The 12,950-nt window shown below is 60.4% G+C and overlaps 1 protein-coding gene across 4 annotated transcripts in view; it reads right to left on the bottom strand.

Annotated features, from left to right (window-relative positions):
- The window catches only part of PXN (paxillin), a 43,104-nt gene that overhangs the window by 10,005 nt on the left and 20,149 nt on the right, over positions 1-12,950 (bottom strand). For 2 of the 4 annotated variants that reach the window (XM_027566588.1, XM_027566585.1), the window contains exons 2-5: positions 2,008-2,231; positions 1,585-1,700; positions 1,078-1,214; positions 765-966 (exon numbers count right to left, since the gene is read on the bottom strand). In XM_027566588.1, the coding sequence (XP_027422389.1) occupies positions 765-966; positions 1,078-1,214; positions 1,585-1,700; positions 2,008-2,231 (679 nt within the window). Of the gene's footprint in view, positions 1-764; positions 967-1,077; positions 1,215-1,584; positions 1,701-2,007; positions 2,232-2,492; positions 2,586-7,282; positions 7,744-12,950 lie in introns of those variants that run through there. The other 2 variants (XM_027566586.1, XM_027566587.1) reach the window with 2 other exon arrangements.

Genomic DNA, 12,950 nt, shown 5'->3' with positions numbered 1-12,950 from the left:
CCCAGTCTCTCCTGGGGACATGTTGCTGGTGGGTGGGGGGGCAATGCTGTTGGCCAGGGGGACAGAGCGCCAAGCGGAGCTTACGGGGGAGAGGAGAAGGCAGCTCACATGGCACCTTTCCCAGAAGCCCAAGCCCAAGCCCAAGCCTGCCTGTGCAACAAGCCCCGGCATCCTGTGTGGCCTCCACGACACTAGACGCACACGCAAGGCTGCTGCAGCCATGCAGAAAAACAGAGAAGAGCTGACCCTGGGGAGGCGCTTACCATGTGGACTCGGTAACGTGTTCTAAGGGTCTTATCAGGTCTCAGCCCACTGAGGTGGGTGGTCTCATCCCCACGACCTCACTTCCCCTTATTCCCTTCTACAGATGGGAAAACGAAGGCTTGAAAGACGACACTCCCAAAGTGCAGAGCTAAGATGTGGCCCCGACTGCGTGGCTCTGAAGCCTACACTGGGGGACTTCCCTGGGGGTCCACTTCAGGGGCCACGGGGTCCAGCCCTGGTCGGGGAACTAAGATCCCACAAGCCACATGTGTAGCTGGAAACAAATAAAAAGCCTGCACTGACAGCCGCTGGGCTGGGGTGCCCTCGGTGCGCCCAGCGTCTGTCCTCCGTGAGGGATGGTGGCTCACTGCCGTCCCCCAGGGCCTGGTGCAGGGCCCGGCAAACAGCAGGAACTTCAGGGTGACACCAGGGATGAGCACAGGATGGGCTGAGCGAGACTGAGACCCTCCCCGGCCCGGGAGGGCCCCCTGGAGACTCACACGGGGCTGGGCACGGAGCTCTCCAGCTCATCCAAGAGGTTCTCCACGCTGGGCCGCAAGTCCTCCAGGCCCCGGCCACCGTTCCGTTTGGGCTTCTCTTTGGTCAGCGCTCCAGCTTTGCCCCCTAGCAGGCTGTTATTCTCTGGGACGCCATAGTGGGTGCTCAGAGCCCCCGGCAGTGGTGGGCTGGAGTTGGCCTCATCTTGGGAGAAGGAAAGAGAAGAGCCGCTCAGCCCTGAGCCCCGCAGGGACCCAAGACCAGCAGAAGGGGTTGGAGCAGGGGCGGAGTGGGGGACCCCTGGCCCAGTCCTACCTGCGGGGAAGCCTGGGGGGTTATGCTGCACGGCGTTCAGCTCCAGCAGCAGGCGGTCGAGCTCGGAGAGGTTGCTGCCCAAGGAGGAGCTCATGACGGTGGGCGAAGGCTCAGCTGACTTCTGCTTGTTGGGGAAGCTTCAAGAAGCAAAGGGAAGGCTGTGGTGAGAAAAGCTCCTCAAATCCTCCAGGAGAACCAGGAGGGGGCGGGGGGGTGGGGTGAGAATCCGACGTCTCCAGCAGCCAAGGACAAAGTGTGGGGAAGGGATGTGGCGAGAGGAGAGAAGAAAGGAAGTGTTGCTTCAGTTCCTGAACCTTCCTCCATGCAGGGCGGTGTGACACCCAGCCCAGTGGCTGCATGGGGATGGCAGATAAGGCCACACCGGGCCTTCCGCAGTAACCCGAGGACCCAAGGAGGAACCCCCGCCCCCCTCCAGCGCCCTGGCGCAGCCTCGGCTGACTCAGCCCAGCATGTGTGGGATCCCCGGGTCAGGGGAGGGGCTGGCACCTGTACACGTGGTCTTCCTCGCCGGCTCGGGGACACGGGGGCCCGCCGCCGTCCTGGGGGTTGGAGGCACTGGAAGTCTTGGCACTGGAGCCGTACACGGGGGATGAGGACTGAGGCTGTGGGGAGGACGGTGCTCAGGGCCTCCCCGAGGGGCGGGGGTGGGTGGAGAAGGAACAGCCCGCATCACCCCCGGGGGCCTCCCGCTCACGGCCAGCCTCACCAGGGAGTTTCCACACTCTGGCCAGGAGACAGGTGATTAACGCTTGGTCACTGTCCCTTCACGTGGCATCCGGTGGGGAGGGCCAGACGCTTCCTGCCTCTGCCGCGCCTCCCCCCCAACTTCCTGGGCTCCCCAAGCCCCTGCCAGACCCGCTCCACTGGCCCCAAAGCTGACTTCTGAGTCCTCCCCATCCCCCACCTTACCTGCTGGTGGGTGAATCGGGAGGTGCTGGGTGGCCAGGGGTCTAAGGGGTCAAGGACCGAGCCATTGAGGGCCTCGCTGGATGGGGGCGGTGGGACGGGGGGCACGGCAATCTCCTGGTACGTGTGGTTCCCAGTCGGGTAGGAGTAGGGGGTCTCCTCAGACAAGAACACAGGCCGCTTGGAGATGTGGGAGGTCGTGGACTCCAGGTCCGCCAGCAGGGCGTCTGCAGAGAGTGGGCGGGGAATGGGTGAGGGAGAGGGGTCCTGGGAACTCAGCCTCCAGGGCCGGCACCCTTCAGGCCTGCACCTGAGAGTTGATGAGCAACTTCTGAGCTCCGGCCCCACCCATGGGAGAAAAGACCGGCCCTGGGGCAGAAAGGTGCCAGCCCGGACCAGCCTGGCCAGGTGTGCGCCCAGAGCTCAGCTCCCGGCCAAGGAGGAGGTGCTCTGGGGGCTCTGGGGCCGCCCCCCCGGGGCTCTCCTACCTCTGGGAGCCAGGCACCGGCGCTCCCTCCCCGACAGGACTGTGCGGCTGGCTGGCCGGGAGTCAGAAATGCCTGCCTGACTCCGCAGGGCAAGGCAGACAGACCAGGCGGGAGGGGCCCCACGTCACAGGGAGGGGCCAGGTCCCCCCCAGGAGCTTAAGCCAGCTCAGCCCGCAGCCTGGAGGGGTGGTACCTGCCTTCCTGACCAGGTAGAAGCCCATCAGGCTCCAAGCTCCTCCCTAGTCTCAGGGCTACTGGGGAGGTGGGGGCCGGGACGAGGCTGGCATGCTGCTCCCTACCCCCTCGGCAGAGAGGGGCAGGCTGGACTGCTCTGTAGGCTGTTTCTGCAGAAGCCTGGCAGGCAGCCTGGCCCCAGAGGCTCCAGGGCCCCACTACTCTGCTTTTAACAGCAGCTAGGGAGCCGGATCGGCCTTGAGTGCGAGCTTCCATTACCCAGGCACCGGGCAACCAACAGGGGGGGCTCTGCATCTCCCCAGTCCTCAGACAAGAAGGGTACAGCTGGGGGAGGGGGTGGGGGCAGGAACTGCTGATCCTCCCCTCCTGAGACCCTCAGCTGCCCTAGCCCGGCCGACATGCCATGCCCTCACTCATGCCCTGCTCTGTGCTCACCAACCAGCTCACTCTCACCCCAGTGCTGACCCATTGGGGTCGGGGCCTGGTGATAACCATCCTCAGAAAGCAATGGCTGGCTCACAGCCCTTTACTAGTAATGGGCCCAGTGCTCGGCACACTGTATCCATGGTCTCCATTAACCCTTCTAATGAGGCTGGAATTCCCACCCTCCCTTTACAGATGGGAAACTGACTTCAAGAGGTGATAGGACTGCTCCCCGCCCACCGCCGCCATACCAAAGTCCAGTGCGTCACAGGAACGACTCCTCGGAGGCCCCCCAAAAAACCCAAAACTCTGCCCTGCAAGAGGCTGCGGTGATCACAAGATGATGCCGGGTTTCAATGGCACAGCTTCCTGAATGACAGGGCCCAAGCTCCAGGGCTGCCAGTCTGGTCCTTCCTGGTGACCCAGTCTCCAAACCCTACCCCTGCTCAGAGGCAGTGAGAAGGAATCAAGGGCCACACCCAGGGCCCCAGTCTGCGGGCCCACACCGCCTCCCAGCTGCCTGCCCTGATCTCTGACACCCAAGGCTGGCCTGGCCCCACCTACCCCAGGCTCCTAGCCCTGCTGATCAGAAGCTTGTTCCAAGGAAGGTCAGGTCCTGCAGGTCCCCCTCCCCCTCGAGGTCCTTTGGAAGACGTCTGACTTCCTGTCTGTAGCAAACCGGAACTAGAGGGAGTCTGCGTGTGTCTAGGTAACAGAGGAAAAGGAACTAGCCTCCAGGGCCAATCCCAGTGGCCTCTCCACGGCCACACCTGCTGCCTTGGCTCCATAAGGCATCCTGGCTTCCTCTGTGCCCAAGCCGGCAGGGCGGGGCGGATCCCTCCTTCTCCACCACGGACAGAGCCAGCCCCCTAGAGCTGACAACAAGTGCAAGTCCAATAAGGGTAACGGGAGCAGCTGCCATGCTGGAAGGCCCGCCGCGTGCTGGGAGTGCCACCTGGGTCACCACTTTTGCTCCTCACAACACCACTAGTGCGGATGGCAAAACTGAGGCTCAGAGAGGTAGAGGCACATGCCTGCGCCACCTGAGCTGACCGAAGGGACGCCACTCGGACCTGAACGCGGTCTCTTGGGCTCCACTCAATCAAAGACAGATGGTGAACCTTCCCTGTCAAAGCTTCTGAGCTAGGGACACTGCCGCCCCTGCACCAAACGCCGTCCCCCGCCTTGTTCATGAGCTGACTCCAAGTCTGGCTGATTGGCTTATGATTTAAACAGACTCTTTTCAACACAGCTACATCTGTGGGCCGGAAGGCACAGTCCTGGGGGATCGAGACGGAAGAGCACAGGTTGTGGAGTCAAGCCAGACCTGAGGTCAGTCCCAGCGCCTCTGTCTACCCTACCCATGGCCATAGGGCAGATCACCTGGCCCCCACCTGACGGCACTGGTGCGAGGTTTACATGGGAGAGCAGATGATACAGGACATGGGAGGGGGCTGCAAACATCACATGTCATTTGCTTCAGAAATACAGGAGAAAAAAAAAAGATTTTCCTCCAAGGAAGCCAGGTGAGGGTGCCAAGTGCTGACTCCTCCTTCTAAGTCCTCTCTGGGTAGGATCTGGGCAGGACAAGAAAAGGGTGACCTTGAAGAGAGAAGAGCAAAGTAATAAAGTAACACTCAAAGTGAAACGTCTGGATGTCCGAGAGAAGAGCCCCGTCGCTGTCGAAACTCCTGTCTGAGGGAGGGATGGGACCCGTGTGGCTGCCAATTCCACCAAACCCCCCACAGGTGCCTCAAGGAAGACCAGGGAACACAGAAGGCGTGGGGGGTACTCTCTGGCCTCTACTTTGCGTTCCTGGGGCTGCTATCTCCCCAGAGGCTGCACAAGGGTGCCGGGCCAAAGTCTTCTTGCAGGCTCAGCAAACTCCTCTCTTGCCTGAATAAACAGAGGAGGCAGGTGGAGGACGGAACAAGGGAGTCCGCCTGCAGGCAGCGGCCCAAGGTGTCTGGGCTGGGGGGTCCCCAGTTTTCAGCTAGAGTTACTGCCTGGTGCCAGCTCTGGATCCCCTAGGGGCAGGCTCAGAGACTGCTTAGCATATGCCCCGGAGAGGGTGTCTGAGAAGACACCCTCCCACGTTTGCAGGCTGCCTTTCATCCACACAGAGGCGGCATCTGAAGCAGTTCAGGCTGAGGAAGGCCTCAAACTCCACTAAGCTTCTGGGTCCAGGCCTGAGCACTCTGGGACAAGTCAGAGCCACCAGGAGGGCCCCGGTCACCCTGGGGAAGGAGATCTCTCGGGGGCTTTCCAGTCTCCTTCTGGAGGAAACCACCCCAGATTCTGCAGACGCTTTGCCTCGAGGACCAGCTGATTCAGGCTCTGGCACTTCCATCCAAGGAGAGGGTCTCTGGGTACATGTGTACAGGGTCTCTGAGTCTCTCCTTTTGACACTGTGGGTGGAGGGTGTTAACGCTAAGTCTCCAGCCCACCAGAGGCAAAGGCCAGCCAGCGGCGCCCTGGCTGGGAGGGGTGTGCACTGTCCCCCACTGCCCGCCAGGGGGCGCTAGTCGCCCGTCGGCTCTCCACGGCCGGGAGTAACCGAAGGTAACCACGCTGCAATCACGGAATTTTAGAGCCAGGGGAAGACCCGGGAGCCCCTGGCCGGCCACAGGAACACCGGCAAAGTTTCAATGCCAGAAAGGCCTAACTGAGCTTTCAGGACGGAGCAGGCTGCGAGGAAGGGCACAACGGGCCCGGGTGCCAAGCCTGCAAGCACATATATCACTTGAAGGCGAGACTCAAAAGTGCCGCAAGAGCCCGCAGGAACCCGAGAGAGACAGGCACAAGCCCTGGCTTCCAGGGCCCGGTGGCTGCACCTAAGCAGCAGCTCAGAGAGGTGGTGGCTTCGGCTGAGAGCTGCCCAGGTGTAGGGAGGTATCTGGTGGGCACAGCGCACCAGGGCCAGGCCAAGGTGACAGGCCCTTCTCCCAGCTGGCTGCAGTAACCACCCGCTGAGCACAATCCTCAGGACAGAGTGGGAGCCCCTGGGTCTGCCGCCCTGAGAGGGTTAACACTCAGGTGTCCAGGCTCTCTGCCCTGGGAGGGAGGAGACCCAGGGGCCGGTCTGCCTGCATTCCAGGGCCACTCACATTCCCAAACCAGCTCAGACACGTGGGGATGACGGGAGGGGGACTCCGGGATGGGAGGACCCCCTGATGCCCCCAACATAGGGGATCTCTCCCCCAGGCTGCAGCTCCTGGGGCCTGAGCTGACCCAATAAGAAGTTAAAGAAAAGCCATTAACCAGCTCCACCCCCAACTGGAGTCTAAAGACAAGCCAGGCCTCTTTCGAAAGCCTGCCTTCCTCCTACCCAAGCTTGGCCACTTCTTAGAATGCGATAACGACTATCAAGATCAGAGGCCTAGAGCTGGCCAGACGCCAGAGAGAGTGAGATAAAAGGCCGGCCGTGATCCCTCAAGGTGGGGGCGGAGGGTGGAGGCAGGGTGGGGGGAGCCCAGCACAATGTCATTCCCCCCATCCTAGGCTCTGAGGACTCTAGGTGTTTGAATTCACACGGTGGGATGGTTCTGAGTCACACAGACTCTGCTGCATGGCCGAGTTGCTCGGCCAGGCCAAGCTGCTTGGCCAGGCCAAGCTGCTTAACTGCTCCTGTGCCTCAGTTTTCTTGTCTGTCCAATGGGAGTTTCACCGTCTGATTCACAGGAGTAAGGACTACAGGACAGAGTGGATATAAAGTGCCCGCTTTAGCACAGTCTCTGGGATGGGCGGGCGGGCGGACACACACACACACACACTCTCGGTAAATGAGCTCCTGCCCACAGGGATGGTTAGGCCTGGATGAGAAGGAGAAAAGCGCTTCCCCACCCTGGCCCACTCCTGAAGGGAAAGGATGCTGCAATCTCAGATCAGCAGTGAGGGACACCGTTCAGGGGGTGGAAAACAAAGTCGCGACAGGAGAAGCCACCCCAGCGGGTCTTCATATTGGGGCAGGTTCATGGGGGCATCATCGCATCCCAGAGTTCACAGGCCACCCCCTAGCTAGGCCCCACCCACCAACGCTAGGCCAACTTAAAAGAGGTGGGGTCCTTTGGCCACCAGAAAGACCCCACCTCGACGTGCCTTGTATTCTCAAGGCCTGGCCGAGGAGGGGCCCACAACAGGAACAAGATCTTTCCAAGACTGGGCTCACCCACCTTCTTTCTGCAGGCCACTTTAACTCAGCTTCCATGGCCCAGGCAGGTATCTCCTTAGGAGCTGAGAAGCCGAGGGAGGGTAGAGTGGATCCTGCCCCGAGAGCTCCGGTACAGGCTGTCCCAGTGGCCCAGGGCCAGCCGTCCCTCCCCGCCATTTATGGTGAGACCCAGCCTCTCACACAGACAGCAAGTCCCTTCCCCTCTGGACCTGGAGAGGCCCGGCCTTCCGGCCTGCCCACCCTGCTGGGCTCAGAACGCCGGGCGAGAGGTTTCCACCCCTGCTGACCACTGGGGCAGCCTTGGTCACCTCGAGGGTCCGAGGAGAAGCTGCCCGAGCTCAGGATGCAAGCAGGGAGCAGGGCTCAGCCCTGCCTAAGGAAGGGGCCGCATTAACAGCAGGGCCGGCTCCCCTCCATGGGGATGGTCTCTCGGCCCCCTCTGCTGAGACTTCCAGATTAGGAAGGCTAGCCGCAGGAGGGCGGGTCTCCCCTCCCCCAGCCCCAAGCACATGAGCAGTAGGGGCAGAGGTAATCTAATCCACAGCGGCGGGGCACTTTTGCTCGCTGAGTAACTCCCCAGGAATGGGGAGCTGGGTATATTTATCCTGATAACTGTCCTGGGAGGACAGGCAGATCTGGGACTAGGAAGGGCCAGTCCGACCATTTCAGCCAGGTCCGCTCTGTACCGCCCAGCCCCAGCAAGCCTGGGCTAGGACCTGACTAGGAACTTGGTCTCTCAGAGGCGCCTTCCCCTGCCGATCTGGGTTCTGGGTTCTTGTCAACCAACGGCCTCCTCTCCAAGAAATTAAGCTCTGGGTGCCCTATCCCCAGCAGCTAGCATGAAGGGTTGAAAGACAGCGGGACAGTGAGGAGGAAGAAGATGGAGAAGAAGCCGTGAGCCAGAGAAAGCAGTGGGCCCAGCCTGCCAGGTACCCGTCACTGAGTCGGCCTAAAATAAGCAGACCCAATTGGCTCCCACGCCAGACTGCAAGCTCCGAGGAGGAGGAGACAACACAATCTCGGGTGAGATTTAGAGAGAACTTTCCTGGAGTTCTTCAGAGTTTGTCTAAATCCAAGGTACTGCTATTATCTGAATCCCAGACAGGGAAACTGTGCTCCCTAAGGGGCCAGGAGGAGAAACAATCAATACTGGAGTGTCATTTAAATATTTAATAGCTGTGCCTGGAGGTTATGAAGACTCAGCCACCGCTCCCCTCCGCTGACTCATGCCTCACTCAACAGGAACTGCCATTTTCCTCTGGGCCCTGCAGGAAGTGTGGGCTGGGGGTGACACACAGGAAACCCTGGGCGTAGGCCAGAGTCTTCCAGGCTGCTGCCCCGAGAGGTGGGCGGCGGCCCTGTGGAGAAGGCCGCTCTTCCCTGGGCTTTCCACCTGCCTCGGAGAACAGTTTCCCGCCTGCCCTTCCTTGCAGGGACTGATATAACGAGAGTACGCCAGCAGGCAGGCCGACTCTTGGCTGGGTGCCTGGGTGGCGCCCAAGGTCACCGAGCACAGGTAATCAGAGACACGAGAGAATAAAGGCGCAAAGGCAAATCCAGGGGCCACCCCAAGCTCCAGGCAGAAGCCAACCGAGCCAGGCCCCGTCTGCACCAGGCACCCAAGCAGAGCACCCCTCAGGGACCCGGCCCTGGGGGGGCCACCATGCTTCCCCATCTGAGGGGGCTCCAGCAGGCTGAGTAGCAACAGGTGGCGAGGCCGCCCAGGTACACACTGCACATCTCCACCACCCACAACGGGCACAGCAGCAGGTCCAGGCTGCCTGGACGGCCAAGTCTCGTTTTTGTTGTAAATAACTCATCTCTGGGTCCAGCACCAGCTGGCCCCGCCCTCCCCCAGAGGGGCCCAACCCCGTGGACACATTTCATTGGTCAGATTTCATCCACCTCCTCAGGTGCCCCGGGACTCTGGACTTTTCTAAAGTCACATCTAGGGTCCGACTCCAGGCCCACCCCGTGATTTCTTCAAAGGGTGACATGCGGATTTACATACAACTAGTGAGACAGACAGCCTCGGACCTTGGAAGCTCAGAGGCCAGGGTTTTTCTCAGCTATTTCACAGCCAGGCCATCCACCCCTGCAATCTGGGCTCTTCAAGGCAAGTCGGGCTGCTGCAGAGCAGGGCGGCTCCGGGGGCCTCCCACCCCTGCTGATCATCAACAGAGGTTAGGAGGGGCTCTGCAGTGAGTCATCCGCCCTACAGAGACCCAAACAGAAAGTTCAAAAGTTTGCCTGTGTTCCAGGAACGAGCTGCAGTCTTTTCCCGATGTTTGTGGATTTCGTAGCACTAGTTACCCACTCTAGGCCAGTCAAGTTCTGACTGACAAACACGGCTCACGGAGGCCCCCAGCACAGGTCCCTGCTTCCCCATCTCTGGAAGCTGGGCCACTTCCCAGCCTTTCCCTGTTCTCCTGTAGCACCTGTGATAGCCTGCAGGTCCTTTCCCAACTCCCCACATGTCACTACCAAGTACCATCAGTTCTTCCTTCATTGGGCCTCTCCCCTTTTTTTTCCCCCCCCACTTTTTGGCTGCAACTCAGGGCATGCAGGATTGTAGTTCCCTGACCAGGGATCGAACCCACGCCTCCTGCATTGGAAGGCAGATTCTTAACCACTGGAACACTAGGGAAGCCCCCCTCTTCCCTTTACTTGCCTCCCTTTCTTTTTATCACAGGAAGCCAATCATTTAAGACTGGCAACCAAATCCATGCTCAGCCCTTTCTCGAACTCACCGGCAACCCCCTGCCCTGCATTCCCCGACTCTAACCCTTGCAGAAGAGGCCAGCATGTGAACTTCTTGATAATCCCACCCTTGCGTATGCATCCACTAGACAGCTCGCCCTCTGAGGGCAGGAACCTCCTTTCTGCTCCGCAGATCCACAGCACATGGCCCTTCGTGAGCCTCTCGGGTGGTAACTAAGTGTGTGTCAAGCAAGGGGGACTCACGGTGCCCAGCCACTGATGACCCTCTCTGCCTGCAGGGTGAGATCGGAACCCCCAGGGCTGGCATTCTGGCCTTGAGCCTCTTAGAATACAGTCCCGATCAGCCTTTACCTCCTCCTCGGCCTGCTCACCGCCACCTGCCTCTGCAGCCAAACTGGGCCCCTCTTCCATCTCCCCATCCGTGTGCCTTTATTCACAATACTGAACATATACCCCCACCGCCACCACCCACAGGGATGTCCATACCCCCAGGGGGCACGTGGAGGCCCAGGATACAGGAGCCAGCTGGGGGTAAACCCGGAACACCTTCTCAGGATCAAACTGACTCAGGAGCAGAAACTGAGACCACTGCCTTGAATTAAAGGGCCACTGTACAGTGGATAGGAATCTGCCTGCCGATGCAGAGGACATGGGTTCAATCCCTGGGCCGAGAAGATTCCACGTGCCTCGGAGCAACTCAGCCCTCATGCCACGATTACTGAGCCCACGTGCTGCAACTACTGAAGCCCATGTGCCCAGAGCCCGTGCTCCGCAACAAGAGACGCCACTGCCACAAGAAGCCCACACACCGCAACCAAGAGCTGTCCCCACTCGCGCAATAAGAGAAAGCCTGTGCACACAGCAGTGAAGACCCTGTGCGACCAACATATAAATTAAACTGCTAGAAAAGGCTACTCTTCCAGAGTCCGATGCCGATGGACCATGAGATTAAAAACTGAGGTGTCAAAGCGCCCTTCTGCACGTGCTCGTGCTGAGGGCTCAGGAGACATTTAAGCAGCCCGTGGAGTCATCCTGTCTAAACCATAGACGTGGCTGCCCACGGGGTGCTGGGAGCTGGGCTGCTGACCACACAGCTCTCTGAAGCCCCCTCCTGGCATCCCAGCCCACATGGCAGTGTGGCTCAGTGGACAGAATGGGCCTCCAAGTACAGAGGGGCAGCGGAGGGGCACGTTCAAATCCACAGCGCTCTCAGCCTGCTCCCAGTGGCAATTCTGGGTTTTAGTTGCTCAGACACCTCACAGAGTGCAGGGTAAGGAATCAATGAAATCAATCAGTATACGAAAGCCACCCACAGGGGGAGAACCTCCTGGGCGTCCCGCTGGGACAGGAGGAGACACTCAGGAAAGAAACCCCCGCTGGGACAGGAGGAGACACTAAGGAAAGAAACTCGAGGCCCCGCTCTGAGGACGGACGGGAGGGGACGAGGCGGAGCCGGGGACTGTGGCCAGGAATCCCGGGAGCTGTGACAGGTCTGTCACTGACTTGGGCCTCCTTGCCGAGCAAAACCACTGACCTCATCCCTCCGTGCCTCGGGTTCATTCCAAGTCCTCCTCGGAGAACATCAGCTGAGCCCAGGAGCCTCCGACTCACTCCCGGGCAAGGACAGAGGTCCCGGGGGAGAAGCTTCAGAGCTTCGCGGCCCCGCCCCCAGGCTGCTGCGGGCTGAAAGCCCTGTGACTTTGAACCTGGAACTGGGACAACTGGAGGAGCCCAGGGCAGGGCGGCCCCTTCCCCTGCCACCGAGGCTCAAAGCCTGCCGAGTGCCCCGAGGGAACCCAAAGCCAGGGCTGCCCCCAGGCACGGGCAGAGGACGGAGCAGGACAAGGAGCCGCGGAGACATCTGAGGAGTACAGCAGGCGGCCTGGCGGAGTCGCCACCCCCTCGGGGACAGCTCTGCCTGGCCACAGAGCTCACCCTCAGTCTTGCTGTAACACCCCACCGGGAGGGGAACAGCGCAGTCAGCTGTCCCTCCTTCTGCCTGTAACCACTCTCCGAAGTGCCCGTCTCCAGTGCCCCTGAAGCCATCCAAGAAGCCTGGCCACTGAGGTGCCCCTCCACCCCCACCCCTGCTGGAGCCTGTGCTCTGGGCCTCCCTTCTTGTCTCTCCCTCCTGGAGCAGGCTCCTGAGCTACAGGTGAGCCCCTCGGTGTGGCACAGGGAGCACCCTGTTCTAACTTGTTGCCTGGGGGCTGGGGGGGGGTTGTCTACTTGCAAGAGTGTTCCCCCCACCACCATCGCCGTGCCATACCCACTAGCCCACTGGAACATCATGACCCAAGATGGGGCTACCTCCGGGGCGGGCGCTGACCTCCACCCTCTTCTCATCTGGACAGAGGGAGGGGCCCGGGGCTCAGAGAGATCAGAGGCTCCCCAGCCTCCACCAGAAGCAGGGACAGGAAGCAGGAGAATCATCGGGAGACAGGCAGGCAGGCAGGGCTCCTCTGAAGGCACCAAACAGCCAACTGAAAGAGGGACAAAGAATCTCTCGCGTAATGGGGGATCGATCAGCCTGAGGCGTGCCACCAACTGTCCACAGCTCAGGATCACAGATCGCGGACACTTGCTACTTTCTTGCTGTTACTTTTTGAGAATACACTGGCAGCGAGTTTGCGACCGTTGGCCCCACCCACATGTGTCCCAACATGATTTCTTGAGGGCGAGAAAGGGCTGGGAGGGGCTCGGAACCCCAGGCAGCACCCTCCAGAAGAAGGATGGGCAGCTCATGATCCTTATCTGCCATGAGTGTCATCTGGAGGGTGTGACGCTGCAAAGCACAGTTGGAACCACTATCTGAGAAAGTCAAGAGCAAAGACGAAGGGGCAGATGGGCCAAGAAAGAGCCAGGGCCAACTGGCCCCCAAGTGACCTCAATGACACTTTCGTTTCCCTAGAAGTATCTATGCCATCCAGCCCTGGTTTTCCAACAGT

The sequence above is a fragment of the Bos indicus x Bos taurus genome, chromosome 17, assembly GCF_003369695.1.
Source record: "Bos indicus x Bos taurus breed Angus x Brahman F1 hybrid chromosome 17, Bos_hybrid_MaternalHap_v2.0, whole genome shotgun sequence".
Lineage (NCBI taxonomy): Eukaryota > Metazoa > Chordata > Mammalia > Artiodactyla > Bovidae > Bos > Bos indicus x Bos taurus.
The sequence above is the reverse complement of the archived record's forward strand: the minus strand, read 5'-3'. Positions and strand labels throughout refer to the sequence as shown.